The 26010-nt window shown below is 33.4% G+C and overlaps 3 protein-coding genes across 9 annotated transcripts; 2 read left to right on the plus strand and 1 right to left on the minus strand.

Annotated features, from left to right (window-relative positions):
* The first annotated feature begins 4031 nt into the window (after window positions 1-4031).
* On the plus strand, window positions 4032-5923 carry LOC107025661 (U4/U6 small nuclear ribonucleoprotein Prp31 homolog). 2 transcript variants are annotated; one of them, XM_015226424.2, is made up of 3 exons: window positions 4032-4232; window positions 4460-5447; window positions 5589-5923. In XM_015226424.2, exons 1-2 carry the CDS (start codon window positions 4221-4223, stop codon window positions 5417-5419), a joined length of 972 nt encoding a protein of 323 aa, XP_015081910.1. In that variant the 5' UTR covers window positions 4032-4220; the 3' UTR covers window positions 5420-5447; window positions 5589-5923. The 2 variants fall into 2 exon arrangements, with proteins under 2 accessions (XP_015081910.1, XP_027774537.1); XM_027918736.1 differs by lacking the exon at window positions 4032-4232 and having other exon boundaries at window positions 4267-5447.
* A 1059-nt stretch (window positions 5924-6982) lies between these two features.
* Window positions 6983-19002, plus strand: LOC107026215. 6 transcript variants are annotated; one of them, XM_027918180.1, is made up of 20 exons: window positions 6983-7440; window positions 7585-7705; window positions 7968-8067; window positions 8355-8409; window positions 9217-9305; window positions 10641-10707; window positions 10786-10848; window positions 11043-11213; window positions 11333-11426; window positions 11510-11586; window positions 11682-11754; window positions 13604-13647; window positions 13799-13866; window positions 14707-14792; window positions 14894-15051; window positions 15144-16479; window positions 16896-17164; window positions 17598-17801; window positions 17880-18036; window positions 18361-19002. In XM_027918180.1, the coding sequence occupies exons 5-20, from the start codon at window positions 9229-9231 to the stop codon at window positions 18648-18650; spliced, it is 3234 nt and encodes a 1077-aa protein (XP_027773981.1). In that variant the 5' UTR covers window positions 6983-7440; window positions 7585-7705; window positions 7968-8067; window positions 8355-8409; window positions 9217-9228; the 3' UTR covers window positions 18651-19002. The 6 variants fall into 6 exon arrangements, with proteins under 6 accessions (XP_027773981.1, XP_015082590.1, XP_015082589.1 ...); XM_015227104.2 differs by having other exon boundaries at window positions 9224-9305; XM_015227103.2 differs by having other exon boundaries at window positions 7617-7705; window positions 7958-8067.
* Window positions 19003-19230: 228 nt separating this feature from the next.
* On the minus strand, window positions 19231-24550 carry LOC107024120 (polycomb group protein FIE1). Its single transcript, XM_015225020.2, has 13 exons — window positions 24302-24550; window positions 22957-23022; window positions 22734-22856; window positions 22315-22395; window positions 22056-22148; window positions 21858-21933; window positions 21040-21119; window positions 20868-20939; window positions 20478-20537; window positions 20296-20392; window positions 19901-19964; window positions 19755-19814; window positions 19231-19672 (listed from the first exon to the last, which is right to left on the minus strand). Exons 1-13 carry the CDS (start codon window positions 24479-24481, stop codon window positions 19606-19608), a joined length of 1119 nt encoding a protein of 372 aa, XP_015080506.1. The 5' UTR covers window positions 24482-24550; the 3' UTR covers window positions 19231-19605.
* Window positions 24551-26010: the final 1460 nt, after the last annotated feature.

Here is a 26010-nt window from a genome sequence, read left to right on the forward strand (position 1 = left end):
TAAAATTATATATATGTTTATATATATTTTTTTTATTTTATATTTACTAATAAATGCTATTTATTTATTTTAATTATCTTTCCTTTTTTATTTGTTGTTCAACAGAAGGAACCTCCCTTCACGTTTCGTCCGTCGGTCTTTTCACCGCCGGTGGCCGCTGTAAACAGTTAAAAGTTAAACTCCGTTTAGAAAAAAGATAACGGAGACGGTGACTTGGGGAGAACGTAAATTTGCAGAAAGTCCTTCCATTTTCCTTTTTGTTTGACTATTTCGAGAGACTGTTCGATATATTAATCTTTTCATTTATGAAATATAACGAAGGAATAAATTATGATAAATTATAACGAAGGAATAAATTATAAAATTTATTATGTTAATTTTATTCGATAGATCGATAAGAGATTATTTTCATTTGATTGAGTTCGTAATACTTTAATCTCTATATTGAAACTCTCGCCTAATCAGAAACGCGTACTGCATGATTCATTAAAATAGCTCTAAACTTAGCTTTCAAATTTTAACTTTGACCTCCAACTTTCATAATGCACAAACAGACACCTTAACTATCTAACTTTTAAATAAATAAACACATGTGTCCTATATGACACAATATACTTAGGACACTACGTAGGATAAAAAATGACATGTAGCATGATATGTAGGACATGTGTGTCTATTTGTTCAACTTTATACAAGTTTAAGTGTCTACTTGTGTACACCCAAAATTAAAAAGTATAAATATAATTCAAAGCCAAATTAATAAGTATATTTATATATTATGCCATTAAAATATGACGCTCTCGATAAGATTTTCTACGCGCCCGAATTTTTATTTCATTTAGTTGCCACAAGTTTGAAAGATATGTTTCTCTATGCAATAATTATATACTCCCCTTCTTTCAATTTGTTCTATTTTAATTATTTAAAAATAAAAGAAAAAATATCCTTTTTATAACTTTTTAATTCATTCTTTTCACGCATATATTTAGATTGTGAGGTTAAAAAATATACTTTACTATATTTTACGTATTTTTAATTTAAGATTATGAATTTAAATTATTTAGATTGTAAGGTTAGAAAATATACTTTAATATATTTTACATACTTTTAATTTAAGATTATAAAATTAATTTTTTTACTTGTTTATTAAAATTACATATTAAATCAAAATATATTAAAATAAAGAGATTAATTAACATTGGAGAGCATATTCCATTGTAATATTCATGATATTAACATTTTAATAGAATTGGAAAATGATTTAGAAAATTGGTAGTTAATATTTAAAAATAATCTTTTAATATATTAAAGTGGACTGATAAAAATGATTTTATTTTTAAATTAATATATTATAATAACATAATAATAAAACAAGAAAGGTAAATATTTACTAGCACCATCAAATAAATATCCTACCATTTTTAAGGAAAGTGATTGTCTTAAAAAAACAAATATCTTACATACTTGAAGGAAGCATTTTTACCCCAAAATTATCCAAATTAATTACATAATGCTAATGATAATAAGACAAGAGAAGTAAATATATTTACACTCAACATTTAAAACTATAATTGTAATTATAAATATCTTTTCATTTATCACAAAAATGTTCTTATCCAATATAATGCTATCAATTTTTTAAAAATATATTAAATATAAAAAATAGGAAATATAATATGAATGATAATAAAAATAATTTTATTTAGAATAGCATTATCAGATTTTAAAATAGATAATATCAAGCATAGAATTACAAAACAAAAAACATAATCTTTCTTAATTAACATTTTTTTTTTAAATCAATTAAAGATAAATATCAAACATAGGATTAAAAAAATAAAAACATAGTCCTTCTAGATTAATATTTTATCTAGATTAATGTTTTATAATATACCTTTTTTTAATCATATATTAAGATAATAAAAAAAGTACTAATTTATTTTTATTTTTTTTGTATATTTTTAAAATATTCAAAATTAAAGTCTTAAATTAATTTAATTTGGATCTGTAAATCTGTCATTTCTAGGCGCATGTGCCAATGTTCAATACTAATATCTATATTCTAATGTAAAATCATCTTTTTGTTAAAATAAAATATGTGTTACAAATAATGTGCAAGATCGGGATCTAGATATAATACTCATAAGAAATTAAGAATATGTTGGATTATTCCTAAATAAAACCTTAAGTGGTAATTGGGATAAAGTTGGCAATTTAATAAAACATTAGTTATAATTTATTAGATATAAACAGTACTCTAATCAGCAAGTTGAACTTTTTGATAAAGAAAAATATCAAAATAATTACAGAAATTTTAAATTTAGTCAAACTTCAATACAGATCTCAAACTTAAAATATAGTAAATTAAAAAAAAGTTTATAATACTACAACTACTTTACTTATTTTTTACATCGTATAAATTGGTATTAATCAAAATAAATGATCTCTTGGAGTATATTGTTAATCAATTGGATGAATCTTTCTAAAATTTTAAACAAGAAGGAGATATAGGACTTTGTTCAAAGCAAAACTTATTTGACTCACACGTGGTTGTCAAATTATACAAGTAATTTGTATTAATTTAATGACTACATGTCCACACATCAACTCATTAAAAATGAAATAATTCCATTATATTATATAGTCTAATATATGCAAATTTCAACTTGAGTTTTCTAGTACCCATGACCCAACTAACATAATTTATTTTTGTACCTAGTAATTACCCAAATTAGATATACTATGACTATTCGAAGGTTGTTTCTAGACAATGTAATGTACTAATGCATTCATTTCACTTCTATTACCCGTTACTTTTGTTTCAAGATATTTGTTATGATTTTTCTCATTTAAATACGATAAAAAATATATTTTAAAATGCTGATCTAATTAATTTTTATATAGTTTAACTATTTAGAAACGAAATACGATAAGTACTTAATGATGGTCATTGTCATAATATATATTAACTATATATCTAAAATTACTTATTCCAGTTCATATTTATGTTGTGTATATTTCATTCTATGTATACATTTTTTTTTTTGAAGCTATTAAATACACACGCACATCATGTTTTCACGTGAATCTATTTTTATCTTGGACATTCATAATGTCAATGATATACAAAAGGGCATGAAAATATGTTTTTAGCAACGTATACCTAACATTTTTTTCCCCATACGTCTTTGTAAACTTGTCTTATCCGTTTAGTTCAATCTTTAATGATGTAATATTAATTATTAGGTAATCATCGGATGATAGAAATTCTCAAACAGTTGTGATCCACATATTTAATGGATAGATTAAAACTAATTACACTCGTTAATTAAGCATATAAAAAATCTGTACATTTACTTGTTTATTAACATTAAGACCTTTTAATTAGCTAATACAAAATCCTCATGATACTAATGACTATGCATTAGTAATTACTCAAAACATTACATTGTAAAATTGTTCCTATTAAAATGGTTTCTTATATTTGGTCATAGTAGGTTCAAAATAGTTTGTATTATGTGGACATTTTTTTGTCTTCAATATATTTATCAAATTCTTATTATGAAATTTAATAAAAACGTGAAAATACAAAATATTTAACCGAAACTCACTTTTAAAATTACAATTTTATAGTTTACATCATATTTAATTTATTTCAGGAGCTTGATACCGTATTTTGAATCTGTTATTTTTTGTGACTGATGTAATTTTTGAGACCTTGACGAAAATATCTAGTGTTTATATTTGTTTCCCCACAAATTTTGGTAAATGTTTCATTGACAGGGAGTAAAAATGCTAAATTTTGTCAAACTTAATGGACCAAAACTGCTAACATAATACTTAAGAGGCTAATTAACATTTTTAATAAAATACATAAAATTATTCTAAAATCCTAACAAAATTCGGAAAAAAAAAATACTCCTATTCCTATACAAACACGGAAACAAAAAATTCCTTTATAAAAGGCCCAATACGTATGTGAATAAGAACAAAAATATTATTAGTTATTATTCAAAAATATTATTAGCGATTTAGATTTTGAGTGATTATCAGATAAATTATGGCACTTGTTGATTCAATCATAGATGAATTAAATGATTTAGATGAATTAGACGTATTATCCGATGATGTTCATGGAAAAGCTGATATGGATGATCTTGATAGTATTTCGAAGCTACTAAAATCACGTAGCTACGTTGATATAATGCAGAAAGTTGAAGATGCGAATAAAGGTGATGTTATTGTTGAAGAAGATGATCAGGAATATAAGTTGATAGTAGATTGTAACGCATTATCTGTTGAAATTGAGGATGAGATTTTTATAATTCATAATTTTATTCGGGATATGTATAGATTGAAGTTTCCTGAGTTAGATTCACTTGTTAATCATCCAGTTGATTATGCTAGGGTTGTTAAAAAAATTGGGAATGAAACGGATCTGACTCTTGTTGATTTGCAGGAATTGTTACCTTCAGCTATTATCATGGTTGTTTCTGTTACGGCGTCAACTACTAGTGGCAAGCCGTTGCCGGAGGATGTTTTGCAGAGGACATTGGAAGCATGTGATAGAACCCTAGCTCTTGATTCATCGAAGAAGAAGGTCGTTGATTTTGTTGAGAGTCGAATGAGTACTATTGCTCCTAATCTGTGTGGTGTTGTTGGTAGTGCAGTTGCTGCGAAACTAATGTGTTGTGCTGGTGGTTTATCGTTGTTGGCGAATATGCCTGCTGATAATGTGAGGAGTCTGGGTGGTAAAAGGAAGAATTTAGCAGGGTTTTCCACAGCTAATGCTTCGCGATTTTGTTATATTGAGGAAACAGATGTATATCAGAGTACACCTCCTTCGTTGAGGGTGAAAGTTTGTAGGATTTTGGCGAATAAAGCTATTCTAGCAGCACGAATGGACTTGAGCAAAGCTGGAATGTTCAGTTTTAAGGAAGAGATTTGTAAAAAGATAGAGAAATTGCAAGAGTTACCTCCTGCAAGGCTGCCAAAGCCTCTTCCAGTTCCTGATTTTAGGTCTAAGAAGCAGAGAGGTGGTATTCGGCATAGAAAGAGGAAAGATGTATATCAGGTTACAGAGGCGCAGAAGATGAGGAATAGGGTGAAGTTTGGGTCACCTGAAGAAAGCTCGTTAGGGGATGGATTAGGGGTGGGCTATGGTATGCTTGGTCAGGCTGGAAGTGGCAAGTTGCTTGTATCAGCTCGTCAGAACAAGAAAAAAGCAAAGATTAACAAGGTGAAGAGTTATGGAAGCAGTGGATCAGGCCTGATGAGTTCGAGTTTTGCCTTCACACCAGTACAAGGGATTGAGCTATCGAATCCTCAGGCATATTCGGATGGAACTCAAAGCACCTATTTTTCTGAGACAGGAACATTTTCGAAGATTAAGAGACAAAAGTCCGTTTTTGATGTTTGAGATTGCAAGTTCAATCATGATCCATTAGGTAGCAATGAGTTACTTTACAGCTTTATGTTTACTGTGAAATATTAACATCTAATACTAGTTTTCCAGTTTTATCTTTTCACATTCAATCCTATCATAATGCTATTTGATTCCTGATTTTAGTTGTTTGGCCAATTTCTAGGTGTTCTGTTACCTGTCTACCTTCAAAATGAAGCAGATTGATGAGTTTATCTGTGGAAGCAATGTTATGTGAGGATAGTATGAGCTTGAGGAGGTGATCGATTCCTTTTTTTGATGTCATGTGCATGTGAGTTCCACGACTTCTCCTGTGTTTTGTGCAGAACTGAAAGCTTGACGTAAAAGACATAAATAATCAAACAATAATTGAAATTCTACCGTTAAATTCCACGTAGTCCAATTTCAAGTGTCTACAAAGCAAAGTTGCAAAAATATACTGCAGGTGAGTATTGTACTAAACGCATGGCATGATAAATTCTAAAACCAGAATAAATAAAGTATTACAATTACAGCCAATCAAATTATGTTAACATGTAAATAAATTCATAAAGAAAGAAAATTATTATCAAAATGAAAAAAGGAGTAAAAGGCAAACAATTACAGATTAGAATGAGGAAGCTTGATTAGTGGAATGGTAAAGTGGTAACAGCTAAGACGTAGCAAAATCAATTTTATAATTCTATTCATACGCTCTACCCCACCTTTTTATTATTAAATTATTATTATTATTATTATTATTATTACTTTTAATATTATTCATTATTTAATGTTTTCATCATTACTTATTTATTCTTCTATTTGTTTCAAACATGCTCTCCCAAAAAGGTTCTTCAACCAATTATTATATCATAAATTGTTTTTGTTTTGAAATAGAATAAGCTCTATGTATATGTCATTTTTTTCAGAGTTATTTGTGAAATTATAAGGATATATATATAAATATTATAAATCGACTTATAGAATTATATCAAATATTTTTTATAGTTATTTTAAAAACTTATATAAAGTTATAGATGTAAATTCATTCGTATACAATAATTTACAGATCACACAAGCAATAGATTGTTTTAATGAGGTAAGAAACTCAACCGAAGCGGTTATAAATGGTTGAAATTATTTTTTTTTATGAATATATAATAGATGTAAAATCTCTTTATTTTATTTACTTCTTCATATTTCGAATTCTTTAGTGAAAATCATAAATGCACCATTCGTTTTACATTATGGAATACTACATGACTGAGTATCTTATTAAAGGTCGTTTGTAGAATGTATTAGAAAAAAAAAAATACATATATTAAGCTTTTATATTATTATCTCTTATTTGATACATTTTTTAAGCATATACATTAGTCACACATTATATTGTGTATTGATACATGTATTATCATAAATAATAATACAAAAACAAAGAATATTTCTGTAATTTATAAAATTTATAATCTCTAATACATTAAATCAAGTCGTGTAAAAAAAAAATATCAATATAATTAATACGTGTATTATTAAATATAAATGCAAGTATAATAAATACTAGTATAACATGAAGAAACAAAACATGTTTGATGATCAATAATGACATTTCCATTGTCCTCTTCCTGACAAAAATACCACTCATTTTTTCCCAGATCCAATACATTCATCCATCTTCATCATTCCCCAGAAAATAAATTCATCATCAATTCACTATAATTGTAGTAGTAATTACTTCAACACCATCACCGAAAGTTAATTATACTGCTCCCAGGTCCCACCGAATCTCTATCGCACGTGATTCCTACGTGCTACCGACTCATCCCTTTTCACCAATCCATATATCCATTTCTCACATTCACATCACCCGGCCGCCGAAGTCGATTTCCGGTGCCGGTGAACTTCACCGTTGTGTTAGATCTGGTGAGAGATGGAGTCAATACTAGCTAGAGCATTGGAGTATACATTGAAGTACTGGTTAAAGTCATTTACCCGAGATCAGTTCAAATTGCAAGGGCGTACAGCGCAGCTTTCTAATTTAGGTCGGGTTTTTTCTTTCCTATTACTTTTCGAAATTTCGAGATTCAACAAAGTTGTAGTTTCTAAATATGTATGAAATTCGAGCTGGTCACAATAATTAGGACAGAGATAGTATGTTATTTGAAGCTTGTTACTTAATTATACAGCTGAAAAATCGGTGAGTTGATTTGTTTGGTAGATATAAATGGAGATGCTTTACATGCGAGCACGGGATTACCACCGGCATTGAATGTTACAACGGCGAAAGTTGGGAAATTGGAGATCATTGTTAGTGGTTTTCTCTCTTTATTTAATGTTTGGATTGCTAAATTCATTATTTTATGAATGAAAATACAAAAAAATGATCTTTGTTAGCTCAGTTAGTTAGTTGGCAATCTCAACTTTCATCTTTTTGGTGAGGGTTTGATTTTCCGCTTTGTAATCCCTCTGCCCCCATTTTTTTTTTTTAAAACATTTAAGTCTAATTGTTTATTGTTATAATTGTCCTTTATTTGTTTAACTTTGGTTTTTCAACTCAAGCTTCCGTCAGTAAGCAATGTGCAAACGGAGCCAATAGTTGTGCAAATTGATAGACTTGATTTAGTTCTTGAAGAAAGAGATGATCTTGATACACCTAGGAGCTCTAGCAGGTACTATAGAGGCTCAACATGATTGATTACCTTTTTGGATAGTAGCTCACACGTTTGGCCATAAATTTTGAAGTTAAAACTTGAAAATTTGATTTTTTGAAGTTGTGTTTGGACGTGCATTTTATTTGGAAAAAATAGTTGAAGTTTTTTGAATGCAAGTTCAAATTTCTGCAAAACAGAGATTTGAAGACAATTTCATAAGTTGATCCAAAATCTATGGCCAAATGCTAGCTTGAGCTTGGTTTGATTATTGTTGTCTCACTTGGTATCGTACTGCTTTTCATCAGTCCGGTGTCATCTGGTAGCTCCTCGAAGGGAAGTGGATATGGATTAGCTGACAAGGTTAGCAACATAATAGTAGCAGCTCACTTGGTTTGATGTTATGTAAGAATGTTGAGTTAATTCCTCGCGGGGCAATGGGAATTGTGTGTACATAATTTGTTTAGATTTGATGATTTCATACACAAGTTTGAATGTGATAATATAAAGTTGATTACGAAATACGAACTAGCAAGTTGCAATTATGATATCATCCATCATACGGGTATTTCAAGAGAAGGATGACATACTTTTTTTGAGATAAAGAGAAGGATGAAATACTTAAAAATGCATAAAATTTTAAGATTGCTGATGTAAAGCATAATTCAATGGGTTCAATAGACCCTTAGTATTGTTTAATCAGCATAAACTTTTTAAAGGTCTGCAGATGGTCATATCTTCCAAATAAGTGTGTAACTAAAGCATCAAGGTATTGATTTAAGCTCTTGGTCTTCCTGTTGTAATTATTATTTTGCTTCTTCATAGTATCCATCACCAAACTGAAAAGGGAAGGTGGTACATAGGGCTCTTCTACTATTGAAATCATATGATATCCAACATCAGCATGCATCAATTTGGTAATTGCAATATGCCTCTTTTCTTTTAAGAAATCAATGTAACTGTGTTTCTTTGTTTTCCATTTTTTCTAAGGTAGAAAACTCTAAGCAGAACTCAGTTGTAATAGATATTTTTTTACATGAAAGTAACTCTACTTTGGTCAAGTTCCCCGACTATTCTATGCTAACTGATTTCTCTATGTACTACATTGATCACTACTCTTCTTATTTTCCTTTGTCTTTGTGTTTAAATTCTCAAGTTCTGGATTGTCAGATTGCAGATGGCATGACATTACAAGTCCATACAGTTAATCTTCTACTTGAAACTCACGGAGGTGCTCGACGCCGAGGAGGAGCAAGCTGGTAAGTGTTCAATACCTTCATTCCTGATTCTTTATATCCTATTTTTCCTGTTTCTTTTACTTACGAGAACCAATTCTGCACTCTCCACCTGTTTCGAAATCGGACTGGATATTCTTATCCCTCAATGCTTTCTGATTCCCTATTCTATTATCAGATCCTCAAGCAAGAAACAAGTACATAATTGAATAGAACAAGATGGACCTAGTGATGGTAGTGGGACTAATGTTGATCAGTTCCGTCTAAACTCTAGTCCATCACATTTCACTTGCGCTTGAGACCCAATTTGAAAGCATTCTTCCTTAACTGCAGAATTTAGACTTTAAGAACATAACTAGAAATTTAGTACACTCAGTGAGCTGGGATATTTCTGCAGATTCTTTTAATGAATGACTCAGAACTATTGAGCTGCTGATATTCAACATAAAATTAAAGATTTCAGGCAGAACAAAAATTTACAGATAGTAATAGGAGCAATAGGCGAAGAAGCTTAATGAAGAGACCACTTCTGATGCTAGAAGTGAAAGCATGTTAATAATATGGATTTGGATTTAGGCCCGGACACCACGGTTATAAAATTAAAAAAATAAACATGGATTTGGATTTAGAGTGGCTTCACAGAAAAGAAAAATATATGGGTTTGAAGTCACTTTGAACTTGGAAAAGAACAAGGTAGTGACTCCTAGGTTGAGATTTTATAGAATTATAGCTTGATATAACAACAAAAATTGTTCCAGAAGCCGATAGCAGTAAAACTCAAAGCAAAGCATAAATAAATCACTGGACATGGTTTAGATATTGGCATACTGCTCCATATAAAACAAAGGTTTCTTTTTTCTATTTATGTCCAGATCAAAATCGTGTATTATCCTACTTTGATCCTTTTGATACTCAATTCTATGTCCAAAAGAAAAGAGAAGAAAGAAAAGCAAGTAGATGCTTAGAAGACTGTCAAATATGTCAGATAAGTAGTTCTTGAACATCATAGATTGGTCGGTTGAGTCATCTAAACCTGAGAAATGGCAATATAACAATTCACAATTTACCATTATTATTTGCATATTGCCTTTCTACACCTATATATCACTGCACTCTATTTGAGAGCATTCAGACATTGAGTGCAAAATGGTACTTCGAAAGGCTCCAAACTTATAAATCACATTCTATTGTTTATGCTCAGATTCCCTTGCATCTTTTGGCAGGCTCTTAGCAAAAACTTGTGAGCATTTTTATTTACCTGTTAGGTTTGGTTTCAAACAGTCCCATGATTTAGTTTTCTATGTTAGATCTCTCTCTTTATTGATATGCTCTCTCTCTCTTTATTGATTATTTCACCAGGGCATCACCTATGGCATCAATTACTATACACAATCTTCTTCTGTATACTACAAATGAGAACTGGGAGGTAAGGTTGCATTTATTTTAGATGAGATGACTTGTGTAGTTGTTCCTTAAGAATGACTCAAACAGTATGCCATTGCAGGTTGTAAATCTAAAGGAAGCTAGGGATTTCTCTACTGGCAAGGAGTTCATATATGTGTTCAAAGTAATTACATTTCTTTTTCTACTATTTAGAAATTTTTCCCAATTTATTTACTTGAATGATATTTTATTATTCTCGCGGTAATATCTACAAGATTGTTCTGAGTACCTTTTTCTTTTATGCAGTGTCGTAAATCCTTTTTCTCATCTTTGCATCATTGTGTCGTGTTGCATCATCTACTTTTCTTTTAATAACAGAAACTTGAGTGGGAACATCTATCTATTGACCTGTTACCTCATCCTGATATGTTCGCGGATGCAAATTTTGGAAGCTCTCAAGGGGAAAATAACAAGAGAGATGAAGATGGAGCAAAGCGAGTGTTTTTTGGCGGGGAGAGATTCATTGAAGGAATATCTGGAGAAGCTCATGTAATTCAAATCGGGCACACAATTTTCTTTCTATGAATTTTGGATATGAACATAGGTTATGATTTGAGGCATACAGACCACTGATATTAATGGATTTCTTGCCTTCACATTGTTATCAGATAACGATTCAGAGGACTGGACTAAATAGTCCACTAGGACTTGAAGTTCAATTGCACATTACAGAAACTGTTTGTCCAGCTCTAAGTGAACCAGGCATGTAAAAAGAATCGTGCATTTTGTGGATCTTTTCATGTCTTGTTCTTTACAATGTGCTTATCACTATTTTGATTTTGCAGGATTACGAGCTCTTCTTCGCTTCATGACAGGATTGTATGTCTGTATAAACAGAGGAGATGTCAAGCCAAATCAGCAAGTATGAGTGACTCCATTGTCATTGACTTATTAAAATGGAGCCAAAGTGTTGATATAACCTTTCTGACTTTTCCAATGGATTGTTAACTATGACAGCATACAGAAGCAGCTGGGCGGTCTTTGGTCTCCGTTGTTGTGGATCACATTTTTCTACGTTTGAAGGACACAGGTTAGGTTGGCCACCTCTAATAAATGTATTCTTTTCCCTTTGTAGGGGACAGGCGGTGAGAGGATTCCTATCTACCAAAAGCTAACTATATATCTATCTGAATTAAACCTATAAAACCAAAAGAATAGAAAGAAGAAGATGAAATTTAACACTTCGAGTTTTTTTTCCAAAGATAACAAACAGTATATTCATCTTTGTTGGTAGCACGTTAACAAAATGATCAATAAGTTCAAGCTGTTCTTCTCTACTTACAAGGACACTAAAAAGTGTAATATTGGTTCTGTTTCAATCTCAGGAGAAATCCTCACGCTGAAAAATAAGAGACAATATATTCCAGCTTAATCTTTTGTAGAGAATCGTGTTTGTCTTCAGAACACCTAGCATACTTGTAGTTTAAGGAGAATAACTCAAACAGTATGATCTAAAAGTGATGATGCAGCAAAGTAATGCCTTATAGTTAAACTTAAAAGGATGCAACACATGATGAACTTAATCAATCAAAGCTATATTTTGAGATCGGGACTAAAATACATACACCAAATTGGTTTACAAGTATATGATCTGGATCACAATTTGGAGGATATTAGATAAATCTAACTTACTCTTGGTGGAGGATGATTTCTAAACAACTTATTATATTTAATTCGTTTTATCTTTAATGTTTGCTTTTGTTCAACTTTAAGTAAACTTTAGTCTTCATGAAACCTTAAACCAAAAAGTACTCCCCCTCTAATAGCTTAAGCTTTTAGGTTTGGTAACTCAACTGAGTAGGCAAAAGTCTTGACTTTGAGTGTCATATCACCCCGTGCTTGGCTCAGGAAATGAATCACCTACATGTAAGGATGCTGCTGCAAATAAATGTGTCCTCACTCTAATAGTAAATGTATACATTTTACACAAAAGATAAGGAAGCAATAAAAAAGAGATTCTAGTACATTTTACATCCCTTGCACTCTTTTTGTAAGACATTCCATTTCTTTCATTTGAGTTGGGGAAAAATGCACAATAAGTGTTTTTATATTGCCTTTCTTCTCTCAAAATCCAAACTTGCGAGTTCCTTTGTGATAGTCCTAGGCAACACTTGTGCTATGTTGAACATTGAGAATGTAAGTTTGAAAAATGATGTTGACAAACCTTCAATGCATGTGAAGATGATTGTTTTTCCCTTTGAACTCCTCACACAAGGAGACAAAATTACCATCATCTACCTCCTAGTTACCCTCCAGATAGTTTCATGTAAAGGTGATTTTACATCAATGATTTGTGTATAAATTCTTCAATATCCTCCACTCCTAGTCTTCAGTGGCCCTCTACAGAAACAATATCCCAAGTGATTCTGAAACTATTTGTTCTTAAATAGTTTTCCATCATTGCCTAACTATAATTATGCCGCTCCAAACACTAATGGAAAGTGTGAACCTCTACCATTTGACTGTGCTCAAAACCCCAGACAAATATCTGGAGTTTTCTATTTTTTGCCTTTGACAGCACTGAACTTTGTTTTATGGAAGATCAAATTGTTGCACCTCATTGATAAGTCCACTTTAAGATTTGTCGGGTCACTTAGCTGGTCTACCTTTTTTTTTTTTGCTAGAAGACAGCTGAAGCAAACAATGCTTTGATGTAGTTCAATGCATGAACTGTCTGCTACCCCTTGAGCAATTTATAGTATCCAAAGTGATTTGGATACATTATGTTTTTATTAAGGATCTATGAATGGATGTTTTGCTTGTCTTCTCTGCAAAGCCTTTGATTTAAATAGATGATACTGTAATCCATACTGTAAGGTTTCTTACATCACATCAGGTTCTTTCAGAAGTTTCACAATTAGTGTCGGTTTGCTTTGCAGAATTTCAGCTTGAACTTTTGATGCAGTCGTTATTCTTTTCTCGGGTACGATTTCTTATTGATCCAAAAAGGCTTCTACTTTATCTTTTTATGTTGATTCATGAACTGAGATGCAGCGCATTATATGCTGGTGGAACCAGCAGTTGTTTTGTTTGTTCTTCGTTAGGGCCTTTATATTGGATTTTTCCTTCTGCAGGGAAGTATTGCAGGTGGAGAAAGTGCCAAATGCTTGACTCGTCTTATGATAGGAGGAGCCTTTTTAAGGCAAGTTTCTGTGATTCTGTTATCATAGCACAAAATCGCATACTACATAAGCTGAAAAGAATACATTGACTGCTAATTGAACTTATTTGAGCAAAAATATATTTATTGTTTATCACTAGTTGCAACCAAATAACCATGTTTGCTTAGAATTATCTGCATTCTTTATATCTGGCTCTGGTAACTCCGTTATGTATGCTAACTTCAGTTTGCGAGTCTCAGAGATATCATCACAAAATCTTTACCTTCACAGTCATGCAAGAGATGAACTAATTCTGTTGTCATTGTAACTATAGCTTGAATTATTCAAGTTTTCAAATATGAACCGTTTTAACCTGTGAAACAGTGAATGACTGTCTCAGAGCTCAGTTCAGTAAACTATTTCATTATTATGTTTTGTATCTCATAGAGGGTTGACTCAATCTGCAATAGCTTCTGCAGCTTACTGCTCATATCAGTTGTTCTCTGACAAACTGCTTGTGAATATATGTTCTTGCACTTGGAGCATTTGTGTCATCAAATACTTTTGGATTTGATCCTCATTAACAGGAGTAAATGGAGTTTCTCTTTGTTCTACTTCTAAACTATATCTATTTGTTGGAGTTCATGCAGTTAGCTTTAACAATTCTTACTTTGCCCTTCTTGCAAGAGGAATGCAGAGCCAAAGATCTTAAAAACAACTTATGTTGGCAAAAGTAAACTCTAATTTAGTCTCATAGGGTCGGTTACTTGATAACAATCTGATTTAGTTGATACAAAGTCCTTTCTGAAAAACTCTTTTGCTGAATTTGAGAGTTGAGTTTCTACAGCACGTTCTAAGTGCACCAAATGATTTTAATGCAGGGATACATTTTCACGCCCTCCGTGCACCTTGGTGCAGCCATCTGAGTTGACGGATTCTGATGATGTTTTGAACATTCCAGACTTTGGTACTAACATCAATTTTGCGGTACATTTGTTCTGTCGATAGATTGCTTAATCTAGAATTTATGGTTGAAATTGAATGTATTTCTCCTTTTTCTTAATTCAGGTAAAGATTTTTGTCCTCCCATTTATCCTCTAGGGAACCAGCAGGGGAACTTCAGTGCTGGGGTCCCCTTGATCTCTCTTCATTCTCTTCAGCTCAAGCCTTCGCCATCTCCACCAACTTTTGCTTCTACAACAGTTATCAATTGTCAGCCCCTTATGGTATTCATGTGCTACTAGATAACAACCTCATATTGTCTTTTCTTTTGGCTATCTGATGATGAACTATGCTGCTCTTCTTGTTTGTTTGCCAGATTCATCTTCAGGAAGAATCATGTTTGAGGATATGTTCCTTTTTAGCTGATGGGATTGTAGTTAATCCTGGTGGTGTAGTTCTATCAGATTTCTCGATAAACTCCCTCACATTCAATCTTAAGGGGTTAGATATCATTGTCCCATTAGACATAGGAACAGGAAATCATACTGTTCCAGGTGGAGATGATGTTTGTCATAGTTTGTTTGGTGGAGCAAGCCTTCATATTGAAAATTTCACCCTTTCTGAGTCACCTACTCTTAAGCTGGGGCTACTAAACCTCGAGAAGGATCCGGCATGCTTCAGTCTGTGGGAAGATCAACCAATTGATGGTAGCCAGAAGAAATGGACTGCTGGTGCTTCAGTCATTAGTCTCTCTCTACAAACATGTAAAGATTCAACTGGACTCCAAAATTCTCTTGCATTACCTTCAAATTCATGGAGATGTGTTGAGCTGAAAGGTGCTTGCCTTGAAGTAGCAATGGCTACTGCAGATGGAGGCCCTTTAACAAATGTCCCACCTCCGGGAGGAATTGTTAGAGTGGGAGTTGCCTGTCAGCAGTATTTGTCCAACACTTCAGTTGAGCAATTATTTTTTGTCCTAGATTTTTACACATATTTTGGGAGAGTAAGCGAAAAGATAGCAGTTGCTGGGAGGTTCAATTCGCAGGCGGAAGTAAGTCATAAAACTTTAGGTCGATCATTAAGCAAAAAGGTTCCCGGAGATGCTGCTGTATGTTTATCAGTAAATGATCTGCACCTAAGATTTTTGGAATCTTCTGCCGCTGACATTTCAGGAATGCCGTTGGTCCAATTTATAGGCAAAGGGCTGTCCATCAAAGTTACTCATAGAACCTTGGGGGGTGCTATAGCCATTTCGTCCAGTTTGCTTTGGGAAGGTGTTGAAGTTGATTGTGCAGACACTCTGAGTAGCTTGCCACGTGAGGACAGCTTGGTGTGGACTTCAAACCAAAATGGCCAGTTTGTGGAGAATGGAACTCAACTTAGATCTGTCTTTTGGGTGCAAAACAGGAAGATCTATCGATCAAATGGCAGTTTTGTCTCAGTTCCCTTCTTGGACGTAAAAATGGTACAGGTGATCCCTTATAAAACACAGGACATGGAGTGTCACAGTCTAAATGTTTCAGCTTGTATTGCTGGTGTCCGCCTTGGCGGAGGAATGAATTACACAGAAGCCTTACTTCATAGGTTTGGAATTCTTGGGCCAGATGGTGGTCCTGGGGAAGGGCTTACTAAAGGATTGAAGCATCTGTCTGCTGGGCCTTTGTCTAAACTTTTGAAAGCAACACCTCTTACCCTTGATGAACATCAAGATGGTTGGACTCTTCAACTTACAATGATGCTATATACTTCTTCCATCCTTATTTGGTTGCACTTTTTCTTTGGCACTTTGGCTAGGAGAATACTTGAATATATGGGTGGTTTAATAGTTGTGAGTTAATATAGTGGAGCCAGAGTATGCCTTTTTCGCTGAAAGAATAATTAGACGATAAAATGATAAAAAAAAAGAGGATAAATGGTCCACAAAGCTGTCTTATTTTGAACGTGTTAAAACTTACCCTTTAAGGAAAGTGGCTGCATTTTGTAATAACTTGAAAAGGGAATTAGGCACAAGCATTTCGAGATGGAGAGAGTATTCATTTTCTTTGCCATCTATGATTTCACTGATTAACTTTGTTTGTGATGTTGATCAATGATCTTCTCATTTCTTTCTGGTTTTCCTTCTTTCTAGATGGAAAGGACACTGGTAGATTACAGTTGGAAACACCTGATGACGTGGATATATCCATAGAATTCAAAGATTGGTTATTTGCTCTGGAAGGTGCACAAGAAGAAGCAGAAAGGTGGTGGTTCTGTGATCATGAAGATTCTGTCAGAGAAGAGCGGTGTTGGCACACAACTTTCCAGAACATTTGTGTTAAAGCAAGCAGTTCTAAGCATGTAACAAATGACAGCGGAAAATCTCCTGGCAAAAAAAGATACCCCCTCGAGTTGATTACTGTAAGCACTTTATTCTTATTGTGCAATATATTTGCCTTGGTGGAAATGATAAACTTGATTCATGTTAGAAAATACTTTATATCTTGCATATGGGGTTTTTCCGACTGTAGCTTTAAAACAAGGTCTAGGGCTCTAGGCAAGAAACATGGCAATGATTGTTTTGCTGTTTTTCCACCTATCTTTATAGCTTAAAACAGATAAATATGCACTAACCTTAGTCTTTATGCAAATAACTAATTGCTTTGTTCTCTTGTTTTAATAATGGCCTGAGATGTGTTTAAATGGAGCAACATGATCAGTATTCATATAGTCGATCCCAACTTGATTGGGATTGAGGCCTTGCAGTTATTGTCATTTTTGCTCACTTTCTTGTAACTTTTTTTCTTTTCATGGAGATCTTTAAGACAAGTAACCTAACTAGGAGCTGCTGCAGGTTGGCATGGAAGGTCTGCAGATCTTAAAACCACGTTCTCCACATAGTATCAGGCAAGATAGTCCTGAAGGACCTCTTAAAGAGACTGCTGAGAGATTTGGTGGTATGAACATCGAAGTAGACATAGTGAATTGCGAAGATGATATTGATGATGGATTGGGGAAGTGGATTGTCGAAAATTTGAAATTTTCTGTCAAACAGCCGGTACAAAAACTTTGCAAGTTTGTCCTCTGATTTCTATCTCCCTGGTTTGTGTAATAAAGAAGTTTGTGTATTTGGCAGATTGAGGCAGTAGTGACTAAGGCTGAGCTCAAGTATCTTGCTTTCTTGTGCAAGTCTGAGGTTGACTCCATGGGTCGGATTGCCGCTGGAATTCTGCGGGTACTTAAGTTAGAAAATAAAATTGGCGCAGGAGCAATCAGTCAACTAAGTAACTTAGGTAATTTTTGCATCTTATTTAGAACTTCATTTTTCATAATATATTTCTTCATTCTGTAGTCTCGAGATTCTATACATAAACAAGCTTACTGAATCAGTAGCACTTCTAATTACTAAAATAGAAGTTTCTTCCCTAAGGTAGCTGAGCTCTGCTCCAAAATATTCCCTTCAACAAAGAGCAAGGCCATATTTGTAGGATATTACACATTAAACATTTAGTATATGGTGCCAACTCTTGGCCTTTTCCACTCTTGACCATTATATAGTGCAAATGCATTGTTTGCTGGTTAATGATTTAGTGATTTGGACTCATAAATACTTGCAGGAAGTGAAAGCTTTGATAGAATATTTACTCCTGAAAAACTCAGCAGAGACAACAGCAGCAGTAGTATGGGCCTAAGTCCTTCGTCAAATATCACTGGTGGAAGCCGAAACCCATATCTTGAGTCAACAGTAGCTTCTCTTGAGGACATGATCAAGGAATCACAGACCAAATGTTCTTCTTTAAGTGTTGAACTAGCTAATTCAACATCTTCTCTCGATGACGTTAAAGAGCTGAGTCAGAAACTGGAGAACATGCAGAAATTATTGATGCAATTGCGAACTCAAATTTAATTTGTTCGTCCTCCCCCGTAAGTCATTTTTGGTAGTATGTTATGTTACTATAGTTAAAGAATCATACAGGCTTTCCATTCTTTTTGTACATATGTACTACCCAAAATATGTTGAGCATGTAGCACAGCGAGAAAATGTAGTAGAAGAAAGAAACCTCAGTTGCATAGTAAATTTTGTATTGATGTATGATCGAATTTCATCGGTCATCGGGCGAAACCAAAAAAAGAATTTCATCACCCACTTATGTTAGGGTTTCTTGATATTGAATTGTATTTTGCCATCATTATGGAAGATCATTATGTTTGGCCAAATTAAGCACATCATTGATTTTTAGCAACACCTCTGCATTTAAGGGTTTCTTGATTCTTCTACATTTTACTATTTTTGCTTTCAGTGATATGGAAAATCATTTTGTTGGACAAATTTGAGCATCATTTTTGGCACTACCACTGCCTTTCTTTCTGAGATACAATTAGGTACATCTAGAGGGTGTTTGTCTATGATTATAAATTGGTTTGTATACACTTCTCAACTTATGTACATATTTGGTAAACATCAAAGTATTAATAAGTTAATCAAGTACAAACCAAAATCGTCAATATATTTTCTAATTCTCAAAATAACTTTTGCAAAAGAGAACTCCCAAATACAGAGTGATTGTTTTTCCTTCTCTCTTTTACAAAGGTATTTTTGTCAATCGAAATAATACGAAGAACAAGATAAAAGGGGAGTCATAGTAATAATGCTAAAAACGATAACTAGACAAGTTTGACGTCCTATCAACCTTCCCAGATCATCGACCTCCATATGTCCAGCACTAATAGTACAAGTTCAATTCACTGGCACATCGAGATAGTCTCACAAGAAAGAGGTCAGAGATAAAGTTAAGCAGAATTTACAGGTGTGTTTGCATGTTTAGATATACTTTTGATCCTTCATAATAGTACATTCAAACTCAAAAAGTTGTTGCTACCACATCCCAGCGCCATATAGTCCCATCTTCACAACAGCTAAGTATGGTGCTGAAGAATAAAGACAATCGGTTAGTGAAAGATATCAAAAACATACACCAGAAGCAGTTAAAAAGTGAATTTGGATCTTAACCTTCCATCAAAAGACATGGCAGTCTGTCTAATTGGTTGTTTAGATTGAACATGAGATAGCCTGCAAAAGTTAAGCACAAACACTTTAAATCCAAAACATCAATGAGAAGGATCAGAAACTAGGGAGGGCGATGGATAGACATTAACTTTGCAATCAAAGTTGGCGGGCTTGTTTGTACTTCCCAGACAAAGATCTTGCCTTCTCTATTTCCTGTTAGACATAAGGTCAACGGGTGAATTCCAGAACAAGCTTGGGTCAAAACATACTATAAGTAACCTAGCATGCATGCAACAAATGGACCTAAAAAATTTTCGTTTATATTTTACTTGGGATAATATTAGATAATCTTGACAGCCTCTGGGTTACAAATGACTTCATGCCACACTCAGCAACACCAGATTTTGGGGGGGGGGGGGGTTACACAAGCAGTGACATTTGATTCCAAATTTCAGCATTATCCAGTGAACAGTACACTAACAGAAAAACTGTTGAGAAAACTCAGTAAGCACATACAAGATTTTGATTTAACACTTAGAATTACCTATAGCTGCTGTTTTGTAGTGATAATCAAATGAAAGCTTAATAAACCATATATCACACTCCGGCACAGGATACTTTTGGAGGACGTCACTGGTGCCCTAAATGTAGAGCAATATACATTAGGAAATTTTCCAATTTTAGAAAATAATTATCAAAAAAATGGTTCAAACATGACCAACTAACCTCTCCAGCAGATTGTTCTTTCATCTTTGGTTCCCATAATAGAATTTCATTGTCAACACTCTTGAGAATTCCAACAAAATTTATGGATCAGTACAAGTAAAATATGAGAAGACCATGTAAAAGACGAGAAGATATCCTCAATCCATTAACAAGTAATTTTCAACTTGAGGTTGACAACTCATGGTTAAGAAAGAAAGCTATTCTTTGCTTTTCCAGAGGTTCCCAGATTTGCTCTGATTTCCCCTCGACGAAATCAGAAGAGTAAATATCTCCCGGTAAGGAAGATAAAGCCAACCAATAATTCATACAACAGAACAGTTCTTTTCTAATAAGCTCATATAGAAGAACAGTAAAAAAGAACTCAGGTAGAAAGCAGGTCAATATATTCACCTTGGACAAGATAAAATCACCAAGCCATCTGTTACAGTCAACGTAGTTGTTATGGACAGAAGCTATTAACAACTGAAAGGACAAAAAGAAGGTTACAGCAAGAAAAAATCCTCCAACCAAACTTTCAGAAGAAAGAAGGCAGGGAAGGAGAAAATTAACAAGAGTTACTCACTGGAAACTGTACATATTTTGTGGGAAACTTGGAAGGAAGATCCGTCCAAGTAAACGATTTCTCCACATATGTCCAGAATTCTGTAGCACAAGTAGTTCATCAGAAAAGAAATATCAGCTCATATTGATGTTACTTCTTTATATATACTGGTAACATTACTCAAATTGATGTTACTTCCATTTTATTTTTTTCAAACTTGTGCAACAACAGAGCACCAATGGAGCAGATGACACAATACTTAATCTGACTCATAGCCAACGCTACATCGTTTCCAGGGACAACAGTAAGGTAATTGCTGATAGGTGTGACTATAACTAGGGAAGTAAAGTAGTTTAGATAAAAAGCATTGTGAACACCAGAATACATAAATTCTAGGATAACTGCATGCTGCCTAATATTCCTTCTAGGTAGATGGTACATTGATAACTGCGGCTGGATCTTTGAAAATGTTGGCATCATTTTTACACTTGTAACCAAAGACAAAGATATCCTTGTAGAAATATGTGCTAATAAATTAATGTATTCCACAATGAAGATTGTGTGCAAGTCATTAGTTCAACACGTCCAGGTAGTCGTGTGAGATTCAAGATATATAGGTGGCAAAATCACCAAATCCAGAAAAGTACAGGCATAGCACCATCATCATCCCTAAAGGTTCTGGAAAAGCCTTGCGAATACAGCCAATAACAAGTTGCTACTCTAAAGATCACCCTCCGTTTTTCTCTTTTCAAAGTTTTAGACTGTGATGATACTTGGTATTATATCATATGTCGTATTGCAATAATACATGTGAAACTGAAAAGGGTTACAGGTTTTACCTTTCATTGACCAGATCTTAACAGTGTTATCCATTCCACAGCTAGCAATCCGATATATATCAGTAGGATGGAAGTCCTACAAACATCACAATGATATGCTTAAATATTGGTTCCCAGTATTAGTAACAGATGTGAAAGACATTACTTTGCGACCAACTCCATCCTTAGAGTGGAACTGCAATTAACAGAGAAACTTACCACACTAAGTACTTCATTCCGGTGACCTCCAGCGCCAGCAAATACCAAAATGCATATTCCAGTATGAACATTCCACAAGCGAACAGATTCATCCTGTAACACTCGTGATAATTACACTATGCCATGTAAAATAGTTGCAAAATTGATTGATACTCCACATACATCTAGCAACTGTGCAAATGTTTTTCTTCCAATAAAGAGGATCAAATATATTTTTCCTTGCGGGGGAAGGAAATAGAGGAATACATAAGGTACATACTTTGCTGGCAGATAATACAAGAGATGGTTTCAAGGGTTGAGTCCTAATTTCATTTACTGAGTCTCCGTGCCCCACAAAGCTCTGTTCAATCATAAGAAAGTAGATTAAAATAGATTAATAGACATGATATTAAGTTAACATGTAACTAGCTTCAACTTTTAAGAGAACCTTTCTCTTTCAAGATTGAATTGTTAATACAACTTAACATGGAACGAATCATGAAGGAATACTTAACTTGTTAATATCATGATGAATAAGATGGATTGAATCATGGAAAAAGGAAATACTTTAGGTTTCAGATAAAGATCAATTAGAGGGCTGTGAAAAACTCATATGCAGATATTCATTTTTTATAACTAAAAGAGCAACTACTTTTGTTTGACCATGTAAAATGTGAATCAGAGATTTCATGTCAATACCTTGTGTAGCTTCTCTTTCCCAGCATCAATAACACGAATAACTCCATTTATTCCACCAGCCACTAAGAATGGACTTCCATCAATATTGCAGGCCCAACTTACAGTGTAAAAGGATTCATCTTTCTGATTTACACACCACATGGAAAAAACAAAAGCTTTTTAAGTATATGAAATAACATATGTACAGAACAGATGGAACAACTGTGTGCTTGCAACTTCTTACATCTTCATCAATATAAGACTGCAGCACAGCAATAACACCACCTTCGAGACACTGATATACAGTCACCTGACAAACAACCAGAAAATAAAGACACTAGTCAGGGTATCAACAATTGGCATACAGTAAAAACATATCCTGACTTCCTGAGGCTAGTACTATTCTTCTGCTGTTATCTTCTTTCAGTTTGGTATTCTGAAACAACTCTCAGATGACATATCTAGACCAATAAAAGACACATCATTTACAAGAGCATGCACTTCTCCAAATTCTAAATTTATTTTTACATCATCCATAACTCTCAACTTAGATTAGAAATACAAGAAGATATATAATAGCATAACTCCACACTGCTAAGAGATTATACAAGATTACAATCCATATCCAATTCCGAGAATCATAACCTTTGACATGAACAATTTATAATAGTAAGGTAAACCGTTAGGTGTAATTATTATCAATCTGTTAAATATCTGGCACTCCGCAAGTGTGGAGAAACATACAAAAACTGTCGATAATTACACCATATAACATAAGTTTGTACAGATCTGCCTCACCCATCCTAAGTCCTAACTACATAAAGACATTTCAGTTTGTGATGCATCAATGAATCTACCAAGATAAGCATAAGAGCAATTGTAGGAAACAAAAAGGGTCCTTGAACCATCAATCAACATTAAAGCAACTTGCAAGTCCAATTTTAGCACAATTTCATCTGAAACAAGCAGCAGCTCAGCTAGTATTAACCCCGAGGCATTTAAAAAAATAAGACAGACCAAGATGGAAAAAAAAACAAAAGATTGATACTTCTTACCTAATTTGTACAAATTTTGAACTTCCATACTAATACATGAACCCAACAATCACAACAACAAGAAGAACAACTCTTCAACCTCAAAAACCTGGGTCGTTTATACTCAGTACACATTAACCCGTTTCATTTCAGAACTCAAGACAAATGAATGAAAAAATTGAACTTCCATACCAATAAATGAAGCCAATAATCACAAGAACAAAAAAAAAAACAAAAAAAGAGCAACCCATCAGCCTCAAACAATTGGGACAGTTACACCCATACCCGTCAACCCGTTTCATTCTAGAACTCAAGACAAATCCTAAAAGAACGAAAATTTCGAACTTTCATAGTAATACATGAAGCTAACAACCACAATAACAACAACAAGAGCAACCCACCAACCTCAAACAATTGGGTCGTTCATACCCGTACCCGTTTACCCGTTTCATTCCAGAGCTCAAATTACTAAAAGAAAAGTGTTATATTCCACAAATTCGAATCAGCACAACAAACAAAATACAATTTTGACGAACCCCAAATGAAAAAACTCACACGATTTCCGCCCACAGTAGCAAAGACATTGAAGTAGCGCGAATCAATGAAGTTGAAGACGACGCCATATAATGGGCGTTTGCCCTCTTGGAGTCTGTTCGTCACTCTATACTCCTTTTTCCTTGAAGGTGTTAATGATCCAACAACTGGCTCACATCCTAGAGGTACTCTGGCCGCCATTGCTATCACTCCGCCAGAGCTTAGAGAGGAACGAAAAACTCTACATATTTACAGTGTCCCTAAAATATTTGTTAAAGAAAAAAAAGACGTACGTGACATTTTTTTTTTGGAAGTCTAAATTTCATAGCGTGAGATGAAATTAGCGTTTTAAATATGATCTAAATTTTCAAAAGAAAAATTAATACGATTTTCAAGATTTTAAATTATGATTTAAGCATTTTAAATAGAAAAATCGACCTGAGTATATATTTTGTTTTTAAAAATCTTAATAAAAATATTTTACCATCATTGTATTAAGTACACAAGACATATCATTGTGAGTTTGTGACATTAATTAATTGAAAAAACAATTTCTTTTACTAACACCTTGAATAGTATTAAGGTTCGATCAATTAATATTATATGTTTTAAGAATAATGTTATGATACGCTATATGTAATTTATTAAATTTTTACTTATTTGGTAAGATTGTAAAAAAAAAAATAGGATAATTTTATAATTTATGATTTTTTTTATGTTCATGATAAAATATACAATATAAAATGTTCAAATTACATATTCAAACAAAATTTTAACTTTATCTCATGATGATTTTGAGTCATATGACCAAATAGATTTTAAAAGAAAGTATATCAAGTACATTAGGAAAATAAAGATGATTCTAAAGTAAAATTATTTTTAATTAGAGTAAAGTAATATTCTTCAACGATGAAAAATAATGTCACATGAAATGAACAAAACAAGTGTTTTATTCTATCTATATTAAAATATTGCCATATTTTATTTTTCGAGAGTTAATTTAATCAATATTCGTTTTAAATGAAGATGGGCGAAGAAGTATAGTTGGTTAGGAGTATGGAGAGTTATTTTTACTTTTTGAGGGTGTAGGTTTGTAGGTGTTTGTTATTGTACTAGCTGTATTATTATTCTTGCTTATATATCTATATATATCATCATTTATTGTTTAATATGTATCGACATTCCTTTCTTATTGACTTTGCAGTGTCTTCTTCGTTAGTTATTATGTTTTCTTCTTCTTTATACTTGAATTTATTGCTCTTGAGATGTGAGTATTCAAAAATAATCTTTTTACCTTCGTGAGATTGTGAAAACATCTGCATATATTTTATCCTCTCAGACTCTACTTGTGAGATATCACTACATATGTTGTTGTTGTTTACCATAAGACTGGGCAACGGAACGGGACGTACCGGTACCGTTCCGGTTCGTTCCGGTTCGTCCCGTTTCGGTTGCCTACGGGACGGGCCGGGATAGTCTAAACCGGTACACGGAACGGGACGGAACCGTAGTTTCGTACCGGTGTACCGGTACCGGTCCATTCCGGTCCCGGTCCGGTCCGGTCCGGTTCCGGTCCGGTCCGGTCCGGTTCCGGTCCGGTTAATTTAATATATATTAATTTTTTTATATTTTATATTTTATATAATTTATATTTATATTTTTTATAAATTATATTTTAAAATTTAAATTTTTTCAAATTCCCCGCCCCTGCCCGCCCTGCCCGCCCCTGC

This window comes from Solanum pennellii, chromosome 7 (assembly GCF_001406875.1).
Source record: "Solanum pennellii chromosome 7, SPENNV200".
NCBI lineage: Eukaryota > Viridiplantae > Streptophyta > Magnoliopsida > Solanales > Solanaceae > Solanum > Solanum pennellii.